This window comes from Tauraco erythrolophus, chromosome 4 (assembly GCF_009769465.1).
Source record: "Tauraco erythrolophus isolate bTauEry1 chromosome 4, bTauEry1.pri, whole genome shotgun sequence".
Classification (NCBI taxonomy): domain Eukaryota; kingdom Metazoa; phylum Chordata; class Aves; order Musophagiformes; family Musophagidae; genus Tauraco; species Tauraco erythrolophus.
Genome location: NC_141468.1, coordinates 70,027,525 through 70,053,263, shown reverse-complemented (window position 1 = coordinate 70,053,263; position 25,739 = coordinate 70,027,525). Strand labels below are relative to the sequence as shown.

The 25,739-nt window shown below is 44.4% G+C and overlaps 1 protein-coding gene across 1 annotated transcript in view; it reads right to left on the bottom strand.

Moving 5' to 3' along the window:
- The window catches only part of TMTC1 (transmembrane O-mannosyltransferase targeting cadherins 1), a 148,563-nt gene that overhangs the window by 74,762 nt on the left and 48,062 nt on the right, over positions 1-25,739 (bottom strand). Inside the window, exons 6-8 of the mRNA XM_086610428.1 lie at positions 17,121-17,202; positions 16,017-16,120; positions 3,434-3,623 (exon numbers count right to left, since the gene is read on the bottom strand). Coding sequence (XP_086466554.1) covers positions 3,434-3,623; positions 16,017-16,120; positions 17,121-17,202 — 376 coding nt within the window. The remainder of the gene's footprint in view (positions 1-3,433; positions 3,624-16,016; positions 16,121-17,120; positions 17,203-25,739) is intronic.

The following is a 25,739-nucleotide window of genomic DNA, read 5'->3' as shown; positions in this document are numbered from 1 at the left end:
ATTTATAGAAGGACTTTTTGTTGTCCCTTACGGAGCATGCTACTCTAAGTTCCAATTGGGCTTTTGCCCCCCTGATTATCTCCCTACATGTCCTAACTTCCTCCCTGTATTGATTCCTGGATGCCTGCCCATTCTTCCAAGATTTATAGACATCCCTTTTTCTTTTGAGATGTTCCCAAATCTCCTTTGTCATCCAAGCTGGTTTTCTACCCCAGCGGCTCGACTTCCGGCACACAGGGACAGCTCGCTCCTGTGCCTCCAGAATTTCCTTTTTGAGTAGTAACCATCCCTCCTGTGCCCCCTTACCCTTGAGAGCTGTCTCCCATTGGACTTTGTTAATCAGACTTCTAAACAGCCCAAAGTCAGCTCTCCCAAAGTCCAGCTTGGCCGTTCTAGTGTTCCCCCTTCTAACTTCCCCTAGAATTGAGAATTCTATTATCTCGTGGTCACTATACCCCAGGCATCCTCCAACCTTCACATCTCCCACAAGACCTTCTCTGTTCACAAACAGCAGGTCTAGGGGAGCACCTTCTCTAGTCGGTTCACTGACCAGTTGTGATAGGAAGTTGTCCTCCACACTCTGCAGAAACCGCCTAGACTGTTTCCTGACTGCCATGTTATACTTCTAACAAACATCAGGTAGGTTAAAGTCACCCATAAGGACAAGGGCTAGTGAGCGCGAGACTTCCCCCAGTTGTTTAAAGAATAGCTCATCAGTTTCACTGTCCTGACAGGGTGGCCTGTAGCAGATTCCCACTACAATATCCGCCTTCATAGGCCCCCCTTTGATTTTCACCCACAGGCATTCTACTAGGTCATCCCCAACATTTAACTCTAAACAGTTTAGACCTTCCCTTACATACAGGGCAACCCCACCACCCCTCCTACCTCTCCTATCCCTCCTGAAGAGCTTGTAGCCATCCATGGTAGCACTCCAGTTATACGAGTCATCCCACCATGTTTCAGTGATGGCAACTATATCATAGTTTCCCTGGATAACAAGAGCTTCCAGTTCCTCTTGTTTATTGCCCATACTGTGTGCGTTCGTATAGAAGCACGTAAGTTGGGCTTTCGACCCCACTGCACCCCTAGGGGGGGAAGTTTTATTACCTGAGCTGTTATTTTTGGGATTCTCTTTTACCTCTGGGCAACTTGTGTGTTGCTCCTGACTACACATGTCACCCCCTACTATCACTGAGGCAGCAGGCTGAAGGCACCTGCCTACACTCCCTTCATCAGACAATGGAGGGCCGTCCTCGGTTGTTAATCCTCTAAGTCTGACAATACCCCCCACCCCCTTCACATCTAGTTTAAAGCCCTGTTGATGATCCCAGCTAGTTCTGTAGCAAGCAGCCTTTTCCCCCGTGGAGACAAACCTGCCCCATCCCTAGATAGAAGATCTGGCATTAAGGTCAGCCCGTGGTAAAAGAAGCCTAGGTTGTTTTCCTCACACCACTTTTGTAGCCAATTATTTAAATCCTCAATCTTTGTTTTCCATCCCGTGTCATGTCCCAGAGTCGGTATGACAGAAGAGAATATTACTTGGGCCCCTGATCCCTTCAACATTCTTCCCAAAACCCTGAGATCTTTCTTAATAGTCCGGATGTTTCTTTTCCTAATGTCATCCATACCAACTTGGAAAATAAGAAGAGGGTAGTAATCGGTGGGCCTGACTATAGATGGGAGTTTTTTTATCACGTCCCTAATTGTTGCCCCAGGAAGGGAGCAGACCTCCCTATGTAAAGGGTCAGGTCTACAAATCTGGCCCTCCACACCCCTCAAAAGGGAGTCTCCTAAAACAATCACCCGCCTTTTCTTCATAACTGAGGATGTCTTGATGATATGTGTGGTCCTAGGGAAGGATACTAGCGTGTGTGTATTGTCATCCTCCCTGGGGGTCGGTTCCACTTGCAGAGCTTCATATCTGTTGTGTAACGGAACCTGGGAGGTAGTTGTGGGAGCAGGGGGGCAGGCTTGCCGCGCTGGGCAGGGACCTGCTGCCATTGCTCATTCCCACCTGGATTCCTCTTCCCGGCCAGGCGGGGAGAGGGTGGGGGCTCCTCAGTCTGAGAAGCTGTGGTAGCCTGTTGGGTCTGCGGGAGGGAGCACAGGGTACTGGTCCATTGGTCGATCTCCCTCTCGCACTCCCTGATGGCCCTCAACCTGCTTACCTCCTCTTTGAGCTCTGTCACCAGGCGGAGGAGTTCCTCCACCCTGGCACAGCTCCCACAAGTGAGTTCCCCGGTGGCGACCTGAGCCAATACACTTGGGGGACAGGTCCTGCAGCTCACCTGGGTGGCAGCGTGCACCCAGCGGGGGTCCGTCTGGGAGGCTGCGTCGGTCCTGGCTGGCCCCGGGCTGGAGGCAGCCTTCGCTTTATGCCTAGTGACCACCATGTCAGTCAGGGACTTCCGACCGGGCTCGACGCTCTGCCTGCTTGCTCTGTCTGCTCGCCCTGCCTGCGCGAACTGCCGCGCAAACTGCCGCGCCCCTCACTCTGCCGCGCCACGCCCCTGTTCGCAGCGCTCCGGGTCGCTGCGCTCCTCAGGGCAGTTTAAATCTCCCGCGTCTGTTCCGGGTCCGCCCCCCTGCGTCAGCAGTCACGTAGGCACTGCCGGAACCGGGACACAGGAGATCCCGGCTCCCGCCGGGCGATGCCTGGCGTCCAGCTCACACGACACTCGCTTTTTCCACCTCAGTCTACCCCCCCGGCCGCAGAACTTACCGTCCGTGCTACCGAGGCGTGCAGAAAGTTTCCACAACACAACTGCAGAAGGAATAACCTGTAACTCCTTATGATCCACAAAGACGCACCTTCCATGTAAGCGCATATCTGATCTCTGACAAGTTCAGTAAAACCTCACTTTCATTTCTGCAGCATGATTAATGGTGGATCTGAAACGCTGAATTGTGAAGCATGGCTTACGACTATATTATCTACACTAAACAACAATTTCCAGATCCATTTCGGATTTCCCCTGTTCCATTAATTTGCTGATAGGAAGCCTTCTGCATAAAACATTTAGGTTTCAGAAGCATAGTAAAGGTATGAATACAATAATTGACTTCATTTTCAAATGGCTCTGCAGAGGACGGTTCCCAGTCCTGTTGGAAGCAAGTGACAAAGAGCCTAACGACTATGGGGGAGGCAGAGACACTTAACAACTTCAGTGGGGTTTGGATCATTAACAGTAATTGAATGTAGGACTCCAGGCCAAGTTTTGTCTTCAAATAAGACCAATTAGAGACTGAGACATTCAACTTAGAGGGACACTTTCATGCGTTAACCTTGCCTCCATTAGTTATGTAGCGGTATGGTTTTTTGACCTCAATCAAATGCATTTGGGAGGAAAACTTACTGACCATTTAATCTGAAGATTAGGAAACAAAAGATTTTAAGCAAAACGTTGTATTGTGTGTCTTTTGCTGTTACCTTGAATGCAGCTATGCAGTGCAGGCTGAGTAATGTCATCATTAGCACCAGGAACACTGTGGCTAAGTTCCTTGCATCCCAGATGGACTCGACCAAAGGGATGCTGCCGACCTGCCAGTCGTAGCACAGGGTGATTGGTGCCAGCAGAAGCCACGCATTGAAGGCCAGAAGGTAGGAATAAGTTAGAAACCTGCAAAAGAAAACAGGTAACATAATTCGTGGAACGACTGCCAACACATGAAACACCTTCCTTTGGCAATTACTGCATACTGCATGTGAGGAGTTAAAAAAAAAAAAGTTCTGCACACACAGGCAATACCATACCTCTGTCAATAAAGAGATGCTAACATAGGTGAGGGGCATGCCAAAGGTCATTTAAAGAAATAACATAAGATCAATAATATATAATATATATTTACAAGGTTTCTAAGCATCAGCCTTTGGAAAACAAACAGAACTTCATCTGCCATTTGAATGCTAGATTTCTGAAGTGACTTTCTACGGGCTTCAATAATAAATAAATAACAACTAAACAGGTACACATATATTAAACCGTTACACAGTTCACTGCATCACTCCTGCAACACAAAATATCACTTTAACTGGGCTTAACTTACAATTTAGGATTTCACCTATGCACACAATATTGAGCAATTAAAGTCAGATCTCTCTGTCTTTTCTCTTTGCATCCTGACATAAAGAGAAAATACAGAAGAAAGGAGGCACAGGGTGATCCTTGGCTGATCTCATCACAGCTTATGAGGGCTGGGGACAGCTTGCATGAGATGTGCCACAGAAGTGATAGAGAAGTAGGAAGCTTTTCAAATTATTGTAATCTTCATTAACTGGTATTCTCAATGGAGAGGAAATTAATGGGGAATGGGGAAATGGGGAACACGCTGCCCTCTGGGAAGGGGGTGCATCTGGGAAGGATGCAAGGCTTTCAGAAGACTGAACAAGAACAGCATGTGTGTGACTGGGCTAAAGAAAACAAGACAAAAATAAAAAGAAAACATGAAAAAATAAAATCAAACCAACATCCCCTCTCCCCGCAAGCCTTTTGCTGCTTGGCACCTACTTGCCTAAAAGCGCATCCCCCTCAAACCACATTTCAAAAGTTCAAATACTTTTGTGTGCAAGAGTCTGGAGATTATTCCAGCAATTGTGAAGTCAACTAAGCAAAATTGCAACATCCTTAGAACAGACAAACCCTTCCTTGGTTTGCAAATGGAAAAATCCACATTGTACACAGCACCAAAGACGGCAAATACTCAAAAAGAAATGAAAATATATTCTGTCCTGCACAGGATTTCTTCTGTCTGAGCCTGCTTTGGCTGTTGTTATCACACCCAGTTGCCATGGTACCTTAGCAGGTTGATTAAAACAATAACAAAGGATGCCCAAGAGATGTTAAGCCACGTAGACAGAGGATCATTTCACTTGCCACTTACAAACATACCTCCTTGGGGTCAAAACGCAGCCCCTTAAAACAGCACTTACAACATCATTTATATTTGTGGCAGAAGGCGTAAGACACTTGAAGCTAAATATGACTCCACGCGGGCAGGATGGAAGTTCCCAGATGGGTGCTAGGCCAAGACACTGGGATGAAACAGGCCTAAATTTTTGTGAAAACATTTTTAAATAACCACAAACAGTTAGGATATCAGTTTCCCTTCTCATTTGAGAAAAAACAAACGCCTCCAGCAGCACAGCAACCCAAAAGCAGGGAAGCTTACAGAGCTGGAATAATGTTTCATTGTAAACAGTGGAAAAGGCAAGTTCTCATTTCCCTGCTAATCTTTCTACGCTCCAAATTCTGATGGAAATAAATAGTCCCACATTTTTAAGGTTTTCAGTCATTTGGTATATTTCTCTTTCATCCCCCCATTTTCCTCCCCTTCCCTACCCTGAGATAGTAAACAAGGGGAAAAGCAAGAGAAAATCCATCTTCCCTCTTAACAGAGGCGGTGATTAAAAAGCCAGTTTCTATTTAAGAAAGCATCCTTCAAAAACATAATATAATTTTACTCAAACTCTTCTTAAATTTTTGATTGTTCCCTATTTCTAAAGAAATAAATGTGTCTTTTCTAGTCACCAAGCCAACCTTTTCTGGCCTGCATTACAGAGAGGCACAGCAACACAAAATCTGGTGGAGCTTAATGACACCAAGGCACTCGCTCGTGATGTTGTGTGGCCTGGCCCCACCTCTGCTGGGCCGCAACACAAAACAGATTTCTGTATCAGCCTCAGTACAACGTCAGCTCAGAAAAGGTTGCCAGCGTTTCTTTACAGCTACTCACTTAAAAGCCAAACCGAGATCCATTTCTAGCTTTACTCTTAAAATAAAAAAGCATGTCCATTGATGCCAATCTGAATAATGGCATGGCATACGATATTGTTACAAGCGTGTATATTAGGATTTTCAGAACTGTTGAGTTAGTTTTGCACTTGATGCCTTAGGAGAGCCCGGTTTTTGGAGGGAGTGCCCTTTTATGCCCTGGCATATTAACATTTTCAATAAGGATCACAACATTCACTGAAGTTTGCATGCAAACCACAACCACATCAGAAACCCTCCCCTGCTCACTCAGGCTGGGCTGCTGGGTAGGAAGGAATGAAATGACATTTGGGATCTTTGCAAACCGCAGCACTGCGGTCAGAGACGGACTAGTTGCTTTTCTGCATCTTCACTGATAAGGCTGGAGCTGATAAATCATTGCACAGCACAGAATAAATAAACACAGTCTGCTGCCATAACAAATCTGAGTCAGTTTAACAAATTTTAAGAGGAATTAGGGGTGGCCAGATGAGTGTGTACTAATGCACTTCTGCTGGAAGGTTAAGACAAGCTGCTGTTGAAGATGAGAAGATACGCTCCAGGACGCACACTGAGCAGGAGAGGTTTGTAAACAAATCTCTCTTTTCCTGTGCAATAATTAGTGTCTTAAATACACTTTGCCAACAGTGGTGAACTGTTTTAAAGCCTGTGACAGTCATTACCATCTATGTATGGTTGACTGGTTCACCTCTCCAGGCAACCTACTGGTGAACCCTTGGCCACGTTTCTCATCGTCAAGCCTGAAGGCTCTCAATGAACATGCACGTGCCAACTGCAGAAGCAAGATCCAGGAGGGCACTGCCTGATTTTAGGAGGCATTTGTAAGCTGCAAGAAAGCCTTGAGCGAACTCTGATCCAAACAAAAGTTTGGATGCACTTTCGGCATTGGTAACCTGCCCTTGAACACAATGGATGGCTGTATAAAATAAACCACTGCAAACTATTGCTATTCTAGGTACTAGGAACAGAAAAATAACAAGATGCTAATAATAGTTACTGACAATTCAGTGCTGCTTTTTACTTATGGCTCTTGAAAGCATGTGATATTCCTTTACATCTCTGTGGCTCTCATATCACAAGGCTAACTGGGGAAAAAAAATAAATGCAGGAGAAACTCTGGAAGAACACTCTCACCAAAGCTGACACTGCAAGGAAATAATTTGCAAATTTTTAAAAGACTCAAAGATTCGTGGAATCGTTCCAGGAGCTAATTACATTTCCGCAGCCTACCTGCAAACAGCAACAAAAGTATTTTCTTTTAATTAGTTGACTAAGTGAATGACATTTTAAATTAATCATCTTCTCTACATTGCTGCTCATGTCTTCTGGAATTCCAAGGGCAAAAAATCCCTGCCTGTAAAATCTCCTGCTCTATCAGTTAATCCCAGACAAGACAAAGTATTACTGGTGAGGTGACTGGAAGAATCCGTCTCTTAATTGGCAATCAGTTTTCCCCCAGGCTGGTTAGCAGCATTTGCATTACAGCAGTCTTTTTCTTTTTAATTTGCGAATTGAACACGGAAATCCAAGTTTCAGTGGGTATCAAATGTTTCTTTTCACTTCTCAGCATTTCTGGCATGTTCAGAAAAACAGAGCTCCTCCTGTAGGTAGCAGGTGTTGTCATGGTAATCCACTTTGTTTAGTTTTGAATTTTTTAGTTTAAATCTACTGTTGCACGCTTTGTTTGAGATAAATACAGGATGACTCATATCTAGAACCTGTTGCAGAAAACAACTATCTGAAACATTCGCTTCTGCTGCAAAAACGCAAGCAAAAGGTGCTACTTAAAGCCATAAACAATACAACATAAAATACTTGAGGGATTGTCTGTTACCCTTTGCTGTAATAGAGACTAACGAGCTTGGAAAAGACCTAGTCTCAGCTCTGCCAAACCGAGGCAATTAGTGAACATGGGGATTGTGAAACTAGCTAAAAAAATACAAGATTTACAGAAATTTATGAGGAGTTTCATTTGCTTTCTGATTTTGGAGAATTTTAAGCTATTTTCCCCCAGCTCCCAGGGTCTGAGATTATAGCTTTCCTTCTGAAACTGTGCTACATGAGTGATCACAAGACTCAGGCCATGCCCCACCGAGGCCGCATGGAAAAGTGGGGACCAGTGACCCTATTCTTTCCAGGTGCATACAGTGGTGCAACCTACCACCTACCCAGTTGTGGGACAACCCATCGCATTCCTGACAAACAACACAAGGCCACCTTACCCCAAAGGCCCAACAAGGTATGCACCCGCCAGTAGATGATGTTCCTGCACTGCAGGGTTTACAGCAAGGCAAAGTATTCTCCTGGTTGGGGAGGGGAGGATAGGGGGAAAGATTTATCAAGAAGAGAGGTGATAACAATGCACTTAACTGGTATTTGGAAAAAGAAGGGGTGTAGAAAGAAGGAGGCAATCTGAAACAGAAGGAGGAAGATAGTCCTTGCCCTTTCAGAAACCAGGAGACCTCGTTAATGTTCTTCTGAGAAGATTTGTGCACTGCCAGGGACTCAGGGAAGGTTCAGTTCAGCGTAAGGGTGAGAAGAGCTCCTTTATTAGGGAAAAAAGATTCTCACTTGCATTAACAGCTGAACTGATTTCAGCTTAAGGTTCTCTTCATCCCCTACAAAGCCCTCAAACCAAGTGTGTTCAATGAGCCACTTCACAATAATATCCTCCCAGGACACATGTGGCTGCAATTATAACCAGGTGGTGGTATTTAAGGATATTGTCTTAAAATTGTATGTATTTGTGCTTCCCCTGGGGAACTGCCAGTCCAGTCATACCTTCCCACATGAGTTTATTTTCCTGCTCTGTATATTGTCAGCCTAAACATTTTCTTTTCATAGCCTTAGAAGAAAAATCACACTCATGTCTATCCAGCACATTCAGTGATGGTGGAGTAAGTCTAGACAAACAAGCAACAGACAGACTAATTCTAATTTAACATCCAAATGCAAATATCCGCTAGACAGAAAATACTTATAACTGGGAAAAGTGCCTGTGTATTCCCTTTCATCAAAACTTTTGCATCTAGGGAAAAAAAACTCACAGTAGAGGACAGGAGTAGGAAAGACAAAGCTACAGATAAACAGGCAGCTGCAGTTTGATGAAGAGCAAGGTAACTCCTCTGGAAGGTGGGTTTGTGTGCACCAGGGGCACAGGGGGAAAGGCAGACTATGTTGTCCTCTTATAGCTTCACAGCCCGAAGAGCTTTGATCTAGTGAACAGCACTCTCTCAGTTGTTTCAACTCTGCGGCTAGGAATCTGAAAAAAATATGAAATTCTTCAAGAGTAAAGACTTTCAAAGAGCCTGTGAATTTCCAGTGAAACCCGAGCCTGCTGTCAGAGTCTCAATGATGGAAAACCTGGGATTGATCTCTTTCTGTTTTCCCTCCGCAAACCCCAACGTGCTGCGGGTGAGAGCGTGCCTTGTGATCAAACGTGATCCTCAGCTCGCCACGGACAGCAGCACGCTCCAAAAGCCAGGCAGCTGAAACCCCCAGCCACCCATGGGCAACTGCTCTGGAAAAGGCTCGCTGAGGTGGCAGGGGATGGAAGGTCCTCTGGACAGCCGCCGAGATACTGGTGGCTGATCTTCAGGAAATTAAAACCAGAGCTCACAAACCTGCTGTGATAACGCTTCTGGAAGTAGTCCGTTGTACCCCAGAATATTATCTACCTCACACTGGTGAGAGCCAAAGGGATGTCCTAGACACGCTGCTTTGCCTGAGAGACTGGCCATGGTCTAGCCCTCCTGCATGGAAGTTTTTTGAAAAACAAAACGCGTTGCCTATAGGAGTTAATGGGTCTGCTTTGGCTGCACCCCTCTCTGCTCCATATGCTAGATTCTGGCAGGGAGGGCTTGCTGCATAACCAGCACATGCAGTAAATGCCATCATTGATTAAAAATGCCTGTCAAGCTCATTTCCAGAGCAGCACTTCCTACCTGGGTTTGCTCATTAAACCAAGAAAATTTAACTGAGATGCTGAAATCTTTCACGTGGCTCTGGGAAAGCAGGTTCCTCTGGGAACCTGCTACTGTAGGATGGTCTTTGCTTCGTAGCACCATCTTCCAGATTGGCTTCCCCCTGACCCCCAGCCCCCTTGGAATATAAAAATACTTTTTACATTTAATGTATGGGCTGTCTGGCCCCTGGGCGGGCATGACAGAAATTCTTACCGACACTGTTGTTCGCCCTTTTGTCTAGAAGCGAGCCCCGAATGCTGGGCATCTGCAGAGACTACCTGCAGGGCTGAAGTTAAGCACCTCTGAGCCCACAATAGAAGGCACTGACAAAACAGGCAGAATTTTTCCACTCAGGAAGCATGTGCCAGCCTGGCTAATTAAGAACTGATCTGTCACAGGGGTCCATTTTAATGCCATTTCCTACCCTAAGGTCAGCGCAAATTCCATGCCAGAGTAGTTGCTGCACTTGACTTCTATTGCCTTGGCAGAACCAGCTGGCACAGGGACCCACTTCTCCAGCACAGGTCCATTGTGTGCCTCTCAGTAGTTCATTCCCTTTGAAGTTACAACTGGGATGATTAAATGCATTGCTCAGAAAACAGTCGCAAATCTCCGTGAAAAGGAGTATGTGCCAGTTTTTATGTATAAGCATTTCTTCAGCTTTCTGTGGCACTGAATTCTCATGTACCTGATTGAAACAGCAAACAAATGCAGACAGTCAGCTTCCAGAGAGCAGCTCAACCATAGAACAATGTTATCTCTAGGCAGTCTTAGTAGAAATCCATTAACTATTTAATGCAACAACACAAATAAGCCTGCTTCTTGCCCAGAGTGATCAGCCAAGGGATGTCATGTCACAAGGCAAACACCAGCAGAAATTAATATCATTTGACTCCTGAAGACAGAGTTTAAAAAAAACATTTTCTTAGTTTGAAATTACTGGTAGGCTTTAATCTGTTTCACACACCTTGAGACATGCTGTAGAATGGATTTTTCCCTTGTCTTACCATGGTGTTAGTAATATAATCTGTTTATTCAGAGGCCTCCTACTACTTTCCCCTCAAGAATGGGAGAATAAAGAAACATTGTGCTAAACGTCTGAACCATGACAGCCCACCGCTCAACGCCCTGCTAACACTCAAGCTGCACTTCAGTACGCTGTTTACCTAAAGCTGGGTAGCTCTCGAAACCTTTCTAATTGCATTCTTCCTCAACTTTCATCTAATACAAGCAAGAATGTTGTTACAGAGTTTTGGGATGGGTTTGTGTGTTGCAACAGCTTACCCATAGCAGATTTCTGAATGGCAAGTCACAATGACTGGAAATCTGTGTTCTTTATGGTAGGTCATTGGAGAAGGTACGTCCTTTCTGCAGAAGCATTCAACAGCCTGTGTGGACAGGCTCTAACAATAGCGCTTACAAATAGGAGGATTCCCAACACCTTCATTTCTGCCTGCACTGAGAAAGGGAGCGATGGACAGATTTCATCTTCTCAGATCACCCTTGCCAAGCAACACACTGAAGGACATGGAAATGTGGCTTTCATTTATCTCACCGGAAGCAACTGGTAGTTGCGAATATTAGAAAAATCTACTACCTTGCAGGGACTGAAGCGTTCATATTCTGACTTCCAAAGCATTTGTTTGCATCCCTATTCACTTGTCATTTTAAGGACAGTAATTTAGTGAACGTACTTTTTTAGTTTAAAAGACCGAGAAAACCTGTCACTATTTCGCCATGTTTCTTCTTCCAAGGATTAAATAAATCACTTTTCTCTCTACTTTAATGCATATGCTTACATTGTCCAAGATTGAAGACAGGTTAACAGAACACATAGTCATATTCTAAAGCCAAACTGGGCCACACCAAAAGTCTGTCCAGATCAGGATTCTCCCTCCAGCAGTAACTGAAAATTAATGCCAAGCAAAGCATATAAGAACACAATACTTTTTTCTAGTTTCTAGCTAGCATGATGTCCCTGAGTTGGATGTGGTCTCTACATATTTACTAGCCTGGATTTCTTTTTGTAACTTGGCAAATGTCTCTACAAGTCTGCACAAATTTTCCGTACACCCATAGCATCCTGCAGGAAGGAGCTCTCCAGCTCAATTACCTGTTGCAAGCCACCTCCTTGGCTTGCTTTGAACCTGTCTCCTCTTAGATTCATTTGATACACCTTAATTTCTGTATGCTCACCTCCTTCATGCAGTCATGGGTGCCCCTCAGTCATCTAATTTACACTACAAGCATCACAAGAGCTGGCAAAAATCTGACCTCGTTACTCAATACTTTTTCACACCTATAACTTACACCTACCCTGAATCTTAGCAACACTCCAGTAACCCTTGCCAGTCTCAGGACAAACCTCACCTGTACAGCTCACCAGCTGACACAGAAACCTTGCAAGAGTTAACAATACTCCTTTGGGTTACTCCTAGGTCAGCCAAGACGCCAACTCCAGATCTAACTGAACGCATTTCACAAAAACTGCCACACATTTCCAAGCTATTGTTTTTCTTTTTTATTCCACTTGTTGTCATTAGCCTTCCTCCTAGCCCCACAGAGTTGGCCAAGTCTTACAATAACTTTCAACTCTGTTGAAAACTATAACATTTACCCTGGCAAGGCATGCACAATAGCCACACTTCTAGCTCAGTGCAAATAAAGTCAACTGCTTGCAAACAGAAACTCCCATTTGTGTCCTGTGTGACCTTCAGAGAGTTATAAGAAAAACTTGCCTGCTGCCTGAACACTAACCCTTGCTTCAGCCATAGTTAAGGTGTTAGTAACCACCTCAAGATCACCACCCAACACTGGCCTTAGTTTCATGGAGCTTCTCCCTTCTGGTCTTGACACTAAACTTAGCTCTTCCACTCCCATCCTCCCAACTCAACCCAAATTGCAAATAACATCTTAGCTTTAAATTCAGTTCAGTGACCTAATTACTGCCTTAAAAACCTCATTAAAAGCTTATCGTACTAGCTTTTCATATCCTGCTGCTGTAGGTGTCCACAATTGAGGAACACAGTTCTCTGAGGCTGGGCCATCACCACAAACCTCTCCCATGTGACAGGACATCCACCAGCTGGGAAAGCACCAGGGCCAGCATGTCACCACCTCCAAATCCACCCTCAAGTGATTTAGTCAGCCAACAATGCTTCTTGTTTCCACTCTGTGGAAATAATCAGGCTTTAGAAACAATCTTATGTCTTCAGCCTCCCTCTTCCTTGCACCTAAGCTAAACGCCAGCCCTGCACTTCAGCCTAGCCTTCCTGCTGGCCAGATATACAGATCCTCCCATAAACCAGCCCAACGCCACACAACCATCTGGCATCCCAGACCTGCACTCATGATGACGGATGCAAAGTCAGTTCTGCAGCGATACCTTCAGCTCTGACCATGGTAAGATAAAGTCTCAGGTGAGAGTTATAGATTGAGTCTGAAAGAGAAGGTAAGGAAAAGGTTTGTTGCCAAGATAAGGGCTGTGGCCAGTGGGTGCATCGCGGGCTGTTAGTTCAGAGACAGCCACTGGGTCTCTGCCTACCTTGCAGGATTGACCACGCACCTATTTGGCAAAAAATTGCCACTCTAGCTGTCCAGAAACTTACTGTAAGGCTTCATCCACATTGACTAATCAGTCTTCCCACAGCTCTGCAAGACTGGCAAGATACAAAAAAAAAAAAAAAAAAAAACAGCTCTCATCTCCAACTTCTCATCTGCAGGTGGACCCCACAACAGGTCTAACACGAAGACTACTGCCAGTAGTGTTGCTGGACCTATAGCTATCTCTGAGGCAGTTGGTGGGTCACTGACTGTTTTGAAGCAAAGGGTTAGGGTCTGGCTTCAGGAAAGGCATTGCTAAGCAAGTCTAACGTGCTGGCAGGTAGATCCTTCAGGCTTAGGGTGGTGCATGGGATCAGGATAGCTGAGTTTTGGCCTCTTCCAGGTTGTTTGGTTTCAAGTTCAAGGTAGTGGTTAGATTAAGGTTTGACTTCAGAGAAACAAGAGTTGGAGAGAAGAACTTATAAGCAGATTTTGCAGGTACCTCACATCTAAGGTGAAGGCTTATGCCAGGAGACCGGGGTTTAAGTCAACAGAAGCTCAGGAACAGCTTCTTTCTATATACTACAATGCTCAGAAGTTGAAGACAGGAACTATCACAGAAGGTCAGCAACAAGATCCATGTCAGGGCAAGCAGCTGGTACTGAACTGTGGCAACAGGCTGCCAGAGCCCTGATGAGCCTCACCTGGCCCCACATCTAATGCCCATTGCTCTAGGAGCTCCATTTCAGCTCAGCCCTGTCTCCTGGATGGACACTGGACTTGTGCTGTAGGCAGCCTGTCTCCTGGATGGACTCCCTCAGGCACATGCTCTTGTTTTTCTCTACTCCTGCCTCTCACCCTTTCTCCTGGATGGACTCTGGGCCAGTGTTGCAGCCTTGCCTCCAGTCCTCCAACCTTCTGTTGTCAGGACTCTTGTCTGAGCACAAGCCATGGGAGGCTGGTGCTAGATCAGCCAAGAAGGAACTGACCAGCTAAGTTTAACTCTGCATATTAGAAAGCCACGTAACAGCTGGCATCTGGGCTTGCTGAAAGGATGGGTTTTCTGGATGGAAGATACAGGCTTCTGGGTAAATGGGCTAAAGTGAGGATTAAGACCAAGTTCAGCAGAGTGGAGGAGCTGGACTAACTACAGGGTTTTGGAATCTCTCCAGAACAATAACACTGTATTTTACTGGCAAGGTTTTCCTTAATTAGGTTTGGAGCAGGTTAAGTGTTGCTGAACTTCAGGCGAAGCCAGGGCTGCTGCTGGGGCCAAGGAGGACCTCAGCCAGCAGCACTCTCACTTGTCTTTCATAAGGCTGCTAATAAAATCCACAGTGCTGGTGGTAAAAATAGTCACTGTTTCATACCCCAAGAATGACTTAGCTTTTGGGTTCAACAAAACTTCCGCAGTCATTACAAATGTAAAGAGACAAACACACGAAAGACATTTGCAGCACAGAATATGTAATTGGAATCAGGCCAGGGCCATTTATGACTTGATGACCCCCATCTCAGCATAAACATATCAAAAAGGGACAGCAGCAAATCCTTCACGCTGTGCCACACAGAGTCTGGTATTAATGATTCTGCCAGAAGAGCTGCAAATAGATCAGAGCTTTCCAAATCAGACACCGTGCTTCCTGGAAGCACTTTTAGCCTTGATGGTAATAGGAGCTGTTGTCACATTATCATAAAGGTCTCCCAAATGAGATCCAGTCCAATTCTGCAGCAGATGTTGAATAAAGATTGCTTGATCTTAACCTGTGTTTCTGCTGCAATTTCACTGTTGGAATGAGAAGCCAGCAAGGCCAGAAAGTGACACAGAGGAGGAATGTTCCCATTTTCATTTGAGACATGAGGAAATTCCTCCAGAAGCCTCCAAAGTGTCTTTCCCCAGTTCAGTAGCCAACCAGAGCAAACGGTTATGCATCTGGCCCTGTCTTAAGAGGAACTTCCTACCAACTTCTCGGAGCACTGGTCTGGTTAGGTCAGGAGAGAAGAGCTAAGTTACAGCTGCCACTGCCTTGCTGGTATGGCCTAGAAAAGCCAGACGGATGTGGTATCAGCCTACCTAACCACACATCGTCCCCCAGGCAAGGAAAAAAATCATTTTCACTAAATTTAAGCATTTATGTATCTGTAAAAAAAAAAAAAAAAGTGATAAAATGGCAAAAATCTGTTAAAACATTTCAGATTTGTTGTTTTTAATTAATCCATGGCAGCCCATCCTATGCTTAGCCATGGCTGTGCAGTACTCTGTGCCACTGAGGTCCTGCCTTCCACCTTCACTGATCCGCCACTGATATTTCACCAACAGGCACAGTTGTCTCCTTTGTATACGAACTTCAGCTGACACCAAAACTCTGAATGCTTGCATCCCATACCCCAGGAGCAGCCAGTTTCAAGGTTTAGGATTAGGGTTTAGTCATTGGGCTTTCTCGTCCTGTGTTCAGGCAATTAAATTGTATTCTTTGGGCTCTGCATAACAACAACCCCATACTTTTCAGTAAGAAAGCATCTGTAATATAACTCTACAGGACCTGGAGCGTGCTTTGGGGTTCAAATAACGCTGGTTGCTTTCTATTCTAGAAAGAGTAACAAGGAGAAGTAATTAAGTTGAGACAACAAAACAAGTCTTCTCATTTGCCATCTGTAAAACATTTTAGTGCAGGGAAAAAACAATGTCAAGACTACACTTTTGAAAACTTTTGTTTGATTAGTGGCATTGTACCTCGTCAGTAAATACGGTGAGAATGAAGCTGGATTGTCCTGCTCTGAAAACATCGGCATGGATCCTCCCATTATCCAGAGGCGGAAATACAACACCAGAATCACCTTCAAAGAAGAATATCTCAGTTAGCAACGCACTACTAAGAAGAACTAAGGCCTCCAGCAAATATTCTGTTGTGATGGCTCTCCATCCTCTGCTCCATGCCTAGAAGTGAGTCTGCTCAGCGATTTAGGCAAAATTCAATCTTGCCACCCTATGCAGGGTGCCAAACATGCCAACCCTCAGCACAGACAGCACGCTATGTTGTTGTGTCCTGTCCTTTCATTTGTGTGTCACTGACAGCAACTGGCGTATCTTGGCTGCCCACGACAAAGGCAGCGTTTTGAAGGACAAATCCTTCACCCTGCTGTAGCTCAGACTGCAGAGTTTTCCTATAGACCTCTATCCAAATACAGAGGGGAAAAACATGGCTGATGCCTGAAAAGCTATTATTGTTCATTCATGCTGGCATAGGTATAAGGATAAACTCCATCGGTGTTTCTCATGCTGTGTAATCCTAATCCCTAGAAGGACTTCTGCGAGCTGGCACTCCTCCACTTTTCCGGGAACAACTCATCAAGGGACAAGCAAGGGGAATCATCTCCTAAATCAGCACAGGAAGTCGCATATCCAGCACACTCTCGTGGAGGAGCTCCTTTTCTCCCCTGCAACGTGCCAAGTCCTGCTTGGAGTGCACGAAGCAGCAGGGATTTGCAGGCAGAGCTCTTCTTGGGACTCTTACCGAGCCTTGCACTGAAACTAACAGCATGCCACTGGAAAGTCAGTCCAGCGCCAGGAGAGTGCCCCTGTATTTAGGGCAGGAAATACTTGTAGATGATTACATGCTTGTAAGGGCAACCACTATAAATTAAAAGAAAATTTGAACTGAAAACACAGCAATATTTTCTTGTCTCTGCCCAGCTGAAGTTTTCTAGACTATTTTCCAAGACTAACTTTGCATTAAGATCTACCATCAAAGCTTTCCGAGTCTTTTGGGATACAATCATGGAATGTTCATTCTCGGCACATACACAGAAATACGTGGTCAAGTCCATTCATACTTACGTAGCTTATCACCAAAGCAGCTCTCTTCAAAAAAGGCCTTGCAGTATATAAGAAATTCTGGTTGTTATTTGCAGTCAGGTAACTGAAATATAAAGAAACATATATTTGTTGAAATACTTGGAAACAAGAACTCATTTTTCAAACCGGAAAAAAAGCTGTACATTGCTTTAAATACCCTAATAATGTACAGGAATAATGACATCACTTTTACTCTTCAAAGCTCTTTCCACATGACTTAAGTAAAACATTGAGACCACTTCAAATAATACACACTCTAATACATCACAGTTTCCCCATCAAAATCTGGTTTTGGTTTGTTGGGATTTTTTTAAACCATCAATTAACTCCTTAATCCTCTGAAAACTCCCACATGTGTCTCACTAAGATTACTGTCTTCAGACTCTCAGAAGACTACACTGAGACACATTTTTAAAAGGTCACCCAAACAGAGCAATTCAATTTTAGACCATGATTAAAATGCAAAAGCTCCTTATTCCCAGCTCTCTGCTCAGTCTCTAGAGATGGGAATAACTGTCTAGCAGAACTGAACTTATTTTAAGCATGTTTTTTTAAAGTGTATTGTGCACGCTAAAGTTTCATTACAAGTCTGCTGACAAGGTGTTATGATAATTAACTGCAGAGAGACAAACACACAGGTGGCTTATTGCTGTAGAAGCATTCATAAAAACCTTCCTGTTTCTCCATGAGTAAAATTAAACGGTATCTGGAGCCAAAACTACACATTTATTTTAATACAGAGCAGAAGCACTTGCCAAATTCTAAGGAGTTTTCTTAATATAACAAACGGTGCCATACCTATGACATACCTATAACATTAATTCAATGATAATTCCATTTCTATTGAACCTTACAGAGGCTTCATCATTGTAACAAAGCAATGAGAAACAAAAAGAAATACAGAAGAGACAATAGGAATATTTTAAGCATATAGGAGCTAGAAAACTATTGAAAAAATGACAAATAGTTTTAAGAAGTTGGAAGTATCAAGTAAACAAAATAAATTCAGAAGTAAAACATTTGCAGGTTCCTCTGTGCAACATACAATCAGTGTCGGGATACTCTATAATAAATGATTTACAAAAACTGCATCATGAATCACACACCTGCACGCAAGTTTCCTTTCCAAGCACGAAAGCATCATGCATTTCTCCCATGAACATCTAGTATATAAAAATGCATCTTATTTCCTCTCCAAACTCCTCAAGACAGTCTGTCATCTGATTGCTTCCTCCCTTCAAAAAAACAGTATTGCAACACTTCCTAATGCTGCCAAGAGTCTTCAATATCTGGCTTTTTGTTCAAATTTTCTATAGTAGGAAGTTTGCAAGCAAGATGGAGAAAAGATTACACTGCAGACAAAAGCACTAGGGGCAAAGTCAGCAAGAAACAAAGGTGGCATTTAACAAGAAGAAAGAAATACATCTGGGTGCTCTCCACAAAATAACTGCTCTTCAGAAAGCTTTCTCTAAGTGTCATGACTAAAACTTAGGAACCAAACCATACATTGTAAAGTAAGCCAGATGACTTTCAGTCTTTGGTGTCTACTTATTTACAAATGTTGACATTTAAGCACCGAATCTGAGTTAAATGTCAGACTACTCTTCAAGGGCTGAACTCCGCAAAGTGCAAAGTTTTTTGAGCTCCCACCGATTTTAATCAGGCTCCAGCAAGAACAAGTGAGATGAAACTAAGCCTTCAGCTTTCTCTCTCCATGAAAGGTCAGGTTGGCCTTCAAGTGTTCACCATGGCCCTGCTCCAAAGCCCACCGGAGCCAAAGGGAAAGACTCTGGGTGACTTTAACAGCATTTGGATCAAACCCCAGTCTTTTGTTCCCTACTGGAACCTTTTATGAAACTCAACCCTCTCGTGATTTACAGTGGGAACAGGAGGGTTGGGTTGCATTTTGTTTATATTTTTATGGATGGAGGGAGGAGAGCCCTCTATTAATAATCACACTGCTTCGCTCTTTTCAAGAACCTGTTTTCACTCACTTGTAGTTTTAACTAACTGCAACACTTTGGGCAGAAATTTTCCATTACAAATATTTGCTTTAGGTAGAATTATTCTAGGAAAAGATCAGCCAGAACAGTTCAGCTTTTTCTCCAAGAAATTAGAGACAGAGGAGCATTTTCATCAGTGTCAAGAAGTCTGCCAACTTCCTCCTTGTGAAACTGCATCACGTCGCACCAGTGACCTAAAACTTGTGAGGTGGCTGTCATTTCGGGGCCATGTGTTTGCCATCCTCCAGAACAGCGACCCATGGTCAGGCAAGCTACCAGCCTGGGGGGCAGCACCTGCAGGGAGGTGGGGACATGCAGACCCCACTGCTTTGCCATGCTCAGTGGGGATCTGGCTTTTAACAGATCACGTTTGCATTGAAGATGTTCCAGCTGGAGCAGCTGCTAGGGACAACACACCGTTTGTGAAGGTAGCCCTTCAGCAAGAAGGGTCAACGTTTTAAGCTGCCGAGGTTCAGGAAAGCATATCTGTGCTTCAGGGCCTTGCAGACACTGATCTAGGTCTGGAGACCATCACAGAGCATAGAGGAACCCTCATTATTACCATCTCTCTGTTCCCTCTCAAGCCTGGCCTGAGGAGAAAATTAAAGCCAGAAAAATCAATGTAAACGGAAGGCAGCAGTTGCTCTTTCATCCTTGGCAGCACAGTGCAGGAATGTTTACTCTTTAACATCTTGATCTTGACTTCTTTTTTCTGCCAATGAGTAACTACAATGGTGCCCACATCTCGCACCTTCCTTGCAGCAAGCGTAACACCACACTAGCTACCAAACCATTTCAAGGCAGGTGTTTATCTGAAAGTTGAAATTAATTTGAAGTGCTCCACCGAATTGCAGCTGGCCACTGCAGAGCAGGCCTTTTGAAAGCATGTCAGAAAATCCTGACAGGCCCCTCACAGTTTGTGTTGTGGAGCAGTAACATCTCCAGGAAAAACAAAACAAAACAAAACAAAAAACAGAAACGTCCGCATTCCCACCAGCTGTAACCACTCTCTGCTAGAGAGCAGACAGCACAAAAGGAACCAGAATGAAAGCAACAGGTAACTGGGAACGGGTGATGCATGAGAATTCAGAGAGCCCTGAGCTTTCTGATCCTCCAAATGCTTTTGCTGCTTTGCATCAGCTCAACCTGTGGGAGTGGCATGAACACACAGGTTATGCTCAATGCATCAAAGCTTTACAAGAACCACGTGGTTTTCTAGAGTTGCTTACTGAGGCTGCTACTTGTTTCAGGGAAGGTAACTTGTAAAACATCTCATGTCTGGTGCAGGCAAGGAGCCATACATGGTTTATGTATTAAAATCAAATGAACTGCAAACGGGACCTGGATGAGGAATTTCGCTAAATGTCAGTGACACACAGCAGTAGCATTTCACATGTAAAAGTGCAGCTTGCAAAAACATCTAAAGTTACACTGAACTTTACTCAGACAACCTTAAGATTAGTCAAAGCTCTTTATTCTGTCTTTAGCTAGGACAATCAAAGAAACTACTATTACAACAGTTTTAACTGTTTTATACCCATTTTAAACAGCCACCTTGTCTAAAGTCATTTGCAGGTCAGATTTCCACTCATTTGCCAACCACACCAGGCTGCCAAACATCCCACTGTTCATGGGAACCGCTCCCTATCACCTGCTCCACCTTGATCTGCGTTAATGGGGCTCCCCATGCCAAAACACACACGCACGTTCATTCCCACGTGAGAGCAGGCATGGGACGTGTGTATGAAAATTGTATTGACAGTAGTGCTGCGTGGCAAAATGCTACCTCCAGAGCAGGCGAACATTTCAAGGTGTTGAGTCCTCCAGATTTTCATAATGAAATGATAAAATAGAGGAGGAAATCCAGATCCATAGATCCAGAATCTATGATTCCATGATTCTATCGCCAGGTTTGCTAAACAAGCGTGAGAAGAGCCCATTTGGGCAAAGGTTCCACCTCTGCTTCGTGCCAGCTTTCCCACAAAGCAAACCAGCATGTAATTGTCTACTTGCTATCTTTTAAAAGCCTTTCAGGAACACTCCCTGAAGCAACCAGAATCACAACAAACAATAACTCCAAGAAATGCTTAATAATGCAGGGACTTCTCTCGCACAGTTCAAGCGGAGGCCAAGACAGATATTTGGCAGCTCTGGCTTCCTGAAAAGGATGGCTCATCCTGAAATCAATTACATCATCAGGGCACTCGGAGGTTTTATAATTGAAGACAGCAGGGTAGGTGGCCTAGTAAAACTCAATACCGTGCAGTTTAGAGGAATGTAAACTTTGCTGGTACCAGATGGACTCTGCGTTAATCAAAACAAACTTCTCTAAGAAGCAGGCAGCTTTTTTAATTTGCCTGTCCTGTTGGAGGCATCTAGAGCTTACGGAAAGGAGCAGGGCAGCTCCTCAGCTGCCGTTCATTGCCACAGCTGCGCGAGCTGTCGCAAACCAGTATTGGCAAGGCATTTATCCCACGCTGCAGCTGACTCAGCTTTGGTATAAAAGGTGAACTTGCTTTTGTGTTCTCTTTGAAGGCTTTCTCAAGGGAAGATAACAAACAATTAAGATGTATGATGGATGCTCCCCATCGGGGACATCTAAAAGACCAAGATAAGTACTCGGTAGAACAAGCGTTGGCATTTTGAGAGCTTGTTTTGGCCAGGTCTCTCCACTGAGAAGATCATTCCTCCAATTTATATTCTTCTCATGAAACAGATCGAACTCTTAGCAACCGCCAGTGTTTTGAACTTGCACTTTCAAAACCCTAATACTAAAGGAAGATATTACAAGGATGAGTATAAAAGCAAGGCTGTTAACTTACTCTTCATTATTGATGGGAGTAAGACATCTCTCATCAAGACATTTTTTAGCTTAGAAGAGCCATCTTAAGCCAATGTCAGAGTTTCACAACATTGGTGGATGCACATCTAACTCCAAGCCAGTTAGACAGACTCCCCTGCTGAGAACGCACGAGTTTTACAAGAGCCATATTTTGTAGAGCCCACCTTAACTTTTCTACCCAAAGATGACCTCCTTACAATCTGTCCAGCCAGCTACATCTTATATTGGAGAAGTATCGTCTCAGCCTAGCTCAGCCTATATTCCTCCTTGAGGACAACCATTGAGGGTCAAGTGTACGTGCTCTCCCAGGGAGTAAACAGGAGTGAAAAATCCATTGTGGAGTAAAAAAAACTTAATAAAAAAAACCCGAAAAATATTCTAGACATGTCTGGATTTTTAACTTGCTTAAAATACCTGTTAAAGCATGGAAATAAAACGTAAAGTCATAGCTACAGGTTTTGCAAGGGAGAAACAGACAAGCCCTCCTTCTTTCTTCTTTATGAGCAGTCTTGATGTTTTCCGCAGCATATGTGTAGCATCCTTGCTCCTTATCTCCCCGGAGAGCCCTAAACCCCAGTCACCACTACCCACGCAGACCCAGATGTATAAACACACACAAACAGAAGCAGTTTTACAGACTTTTTAGGGGGCCATAGAGAGATTTTATGAAAGTCACAGCTGCTTTAACTCATTTGCACTGATAATTGCATGTATTCTTTGTGTATGTTTTCAGATGTGACCACAAATTTGGGGTTCTTGCTGTTTATTGGATTTTCAGGAAAAGCAGAGCAGGGCATAACTGCATTGGCATATGCAGCAGAGAAGAACATCCGACTTATGGCTTTTCTTTATTCTTTGATGCAATACATACCTCATTCTGTGTGGGATGAAAGTGGAGGAAGAAAACTAGGAGCAACAGGGTAAGGAAAAGACAGAGGCACAGTAAGGGATTAGGAATAGAAAGGAAAAAAAAAAGGAAAGAAGCAAAATGCACTTAACGGATCAAAGACGTGACCAAGAAGATGAAAAGGGGCTTCCCTTCATACCAGACATTCCACCAATGCAACAAGGAGACAAGGTGGAGCAGGGCTAACAGGAAAAATAAGACCTCATCAAAGCACAGCCACCTCCTGCCAGATCTCAGGAAACCAAAGCCCCGTGCCTGCAATTTAAAGCTTGCATTGATTTCAGCCATTTTATTTCCTCTGCATCACACACACCTGAGGCATTGAAATCCACCGTTAGGCTTGTTATTCCCTGTCCTAGCCCATTTAAGGGCTGGTATAGAGGTATTTCAAGCAACTGCATTATAAGCAGCACTGTAGCAGCTTTGGCTGCTCCACACATTCTACTACAAACCTCTATTTTCAGCTGCTTGTTCTTTTGACAAGCTTTACTCATTCAGGCTGAAAGTTTTCCCTTCCAGGAGCTTCTGTCAAGCTGAAACTGTTTTCTTCCTTGAAAATATCAGGTAAAACAGTTAGGCTGTTCCTGAAAAAAAGCAATTGTAGAGATTTGTCCATATCAACAAAGTTGTGCAACCACTTTATTGGGAAAACTTCAGCGGTTCCATACTTTGAAGTGGGGATTTGAAATTTAGTACAGGGACTCCAGAGATGCTCCTGTTGTTGCTCTCAGTGACAACTCACTCTGTATCTGGGCATGTGACAAGCCACTGGGAGAAAAAAGAAAATCTCCATTTGCAACACTCGCTAGAGATTTGTAACAATTCCTCAGGGTTTCTATCCCTACCAAACACCATCTTGCAGGAGCCTGCAGGAACAGCCTCAGACTCTCCTTGCATTGCTCCTGCAAAGCCATTGAGATAGGAGACTCTCTCTCCCGCAACGCCTATATCCATCCTGGAGGAGACCATTTGCTTGGACTGCAGAGGGCTGAAAATTTGTGTCTGAAGAAGAGGCTATGCAGGTATGTGTTATAAGGAAGAGAGGGGATGAAGGAGAAAGAGAGGAAGCTAGGCACAAAGAGGAAAGGGATGGGAACAAAGAGGAGCCAGGAAAGAGAGAAAGGAAGAGAAAGATGGAAATACATAGAGATACTCAGACCCCAGCTGCTGTCAGAGATCCAGCGGCAGCATCCAAGAAAACTGCTGCAACTGAAGCTCCACTCGTGTCCCTCAGGAGCTGGACGGCGACACCGGAGGCAGGAAAGAGGCCGCCTTCCCCGGAGTGGCTCCGCTTAAGGAAGCGGCTGCACTTTCGACAAACCAACCTAGCACGAATAGATGGACTCAAAAATACAGAGCATAGCCAGGACTCCTACAGACGGCTGCCTTTGGGTCTTTGCCCGGAAAAGAGTCAGCAGCTCTCGAATGCATCCTCCCCCAAAACACGGCACAGCGTCCACGGGCCACGCTTGCTCTGCAGGGCCAGGCTCGGCAGAGGGGCTGCTTGCAGGTATCCAAAACACTCATCACAAAAAACAGCTTACTCGCCAGCTTTTACATGAAGAGGGGAGGATGTTATCCGCCACTCACGCACACGGCTCCGTTACTGTAAGCGGAAATTATTGAGGTGTCCCTGGGAATCCAGCATCCTAGTAAAAATTTACAAACAAGCCATAAAAGATGCAGAGGCCTGCTGCGTTGCTTTGATGATTTCCGTAAAGCGTTTCATGTCAGTAAACACACACACTGGTCCAACGAGTCTGCTAATTTACAGAAGGAACCACAGTAGCTTCAAAAGTATGTATGTGCAATTAGGGAAATAAGGCTCTAAGTTTTTGCTGTTGTCTTTGCCCAGGATCCCAGTAAGCAAACTTTGGGGGAGGGGGGGGCGGGAAGATAAAATTAGAAGTTTACACCAGGACACAAGAGGAGGAATATATCCATTCTATCAGTAAAATATGGCAGAGAAAGAGCACAGAAACCAATGTCTGTGAGACTGTCAGTCTCTTGCAGGTGAGCCTCCTGCACTCTGCACAGGAAAGGAAAGATACACACCTCAAAGTAGGAAATAATACCTACCACTGCTAGCAACAGCAAGCCATCCTGGATTCAAATACAGTGCCAAAAAGATCAAATAAGGAATGAGTGTAAAAAAAAAAAAAAAAAGAACAACCCGAAAGAGAACAGGACAAAACAGAAACCACCATATTCAGGCAGCCTACCTACTTCTCATGGACAAACACACGGCACCACGCAGGCAACCAGCCCCCAGAAAACACAGCGAGGACTCAGTGAGGAGCACAGTCCGGTGGTAAACACACCTGGCAAAGGCAGGAGCCCAAGCACCCAGCCTCGAGGCAAGGATGGATGCATTTGCCCTTACCACAACCACGAGGATATGCTGGGAACAGAAAAGGGCTTCCCTAGAGAAAAGACCCATGACCTCCTCCCTGCTTCATCCATCAGCCCTAAAAAAAGAGATAGGCACTGATGAGAAGCATAGGGGTAGGTAAGTGTCAGCTGGTCCAAATCCTGGCTCCTGAAACAACTCTTTAAGGAATTTAAATAATTCACTAGTACAGAGTTTGAATTGAGGAAGGAGGGGAAGAAAGCAAAATTTTACAGCTGAGCCTGCTCTCAATCCAGGCAAATGCTCAGTTGGGTTTTTTCCTTAAATATTTTTTAAGTCATTGTTCGAGGTCAGCCTGAAAAGAAACTTTTTTCAATGCTTGGAGAGGCCCATAATGTTTTAGTTGTGAGCGTTTCTGGTAAATCAAGTGAAAGTGGTAAGTGAAAATCTGGTTTCAGAAGAAGACATGGGCACAATTTACAAAGAAATGCAGGGAGAA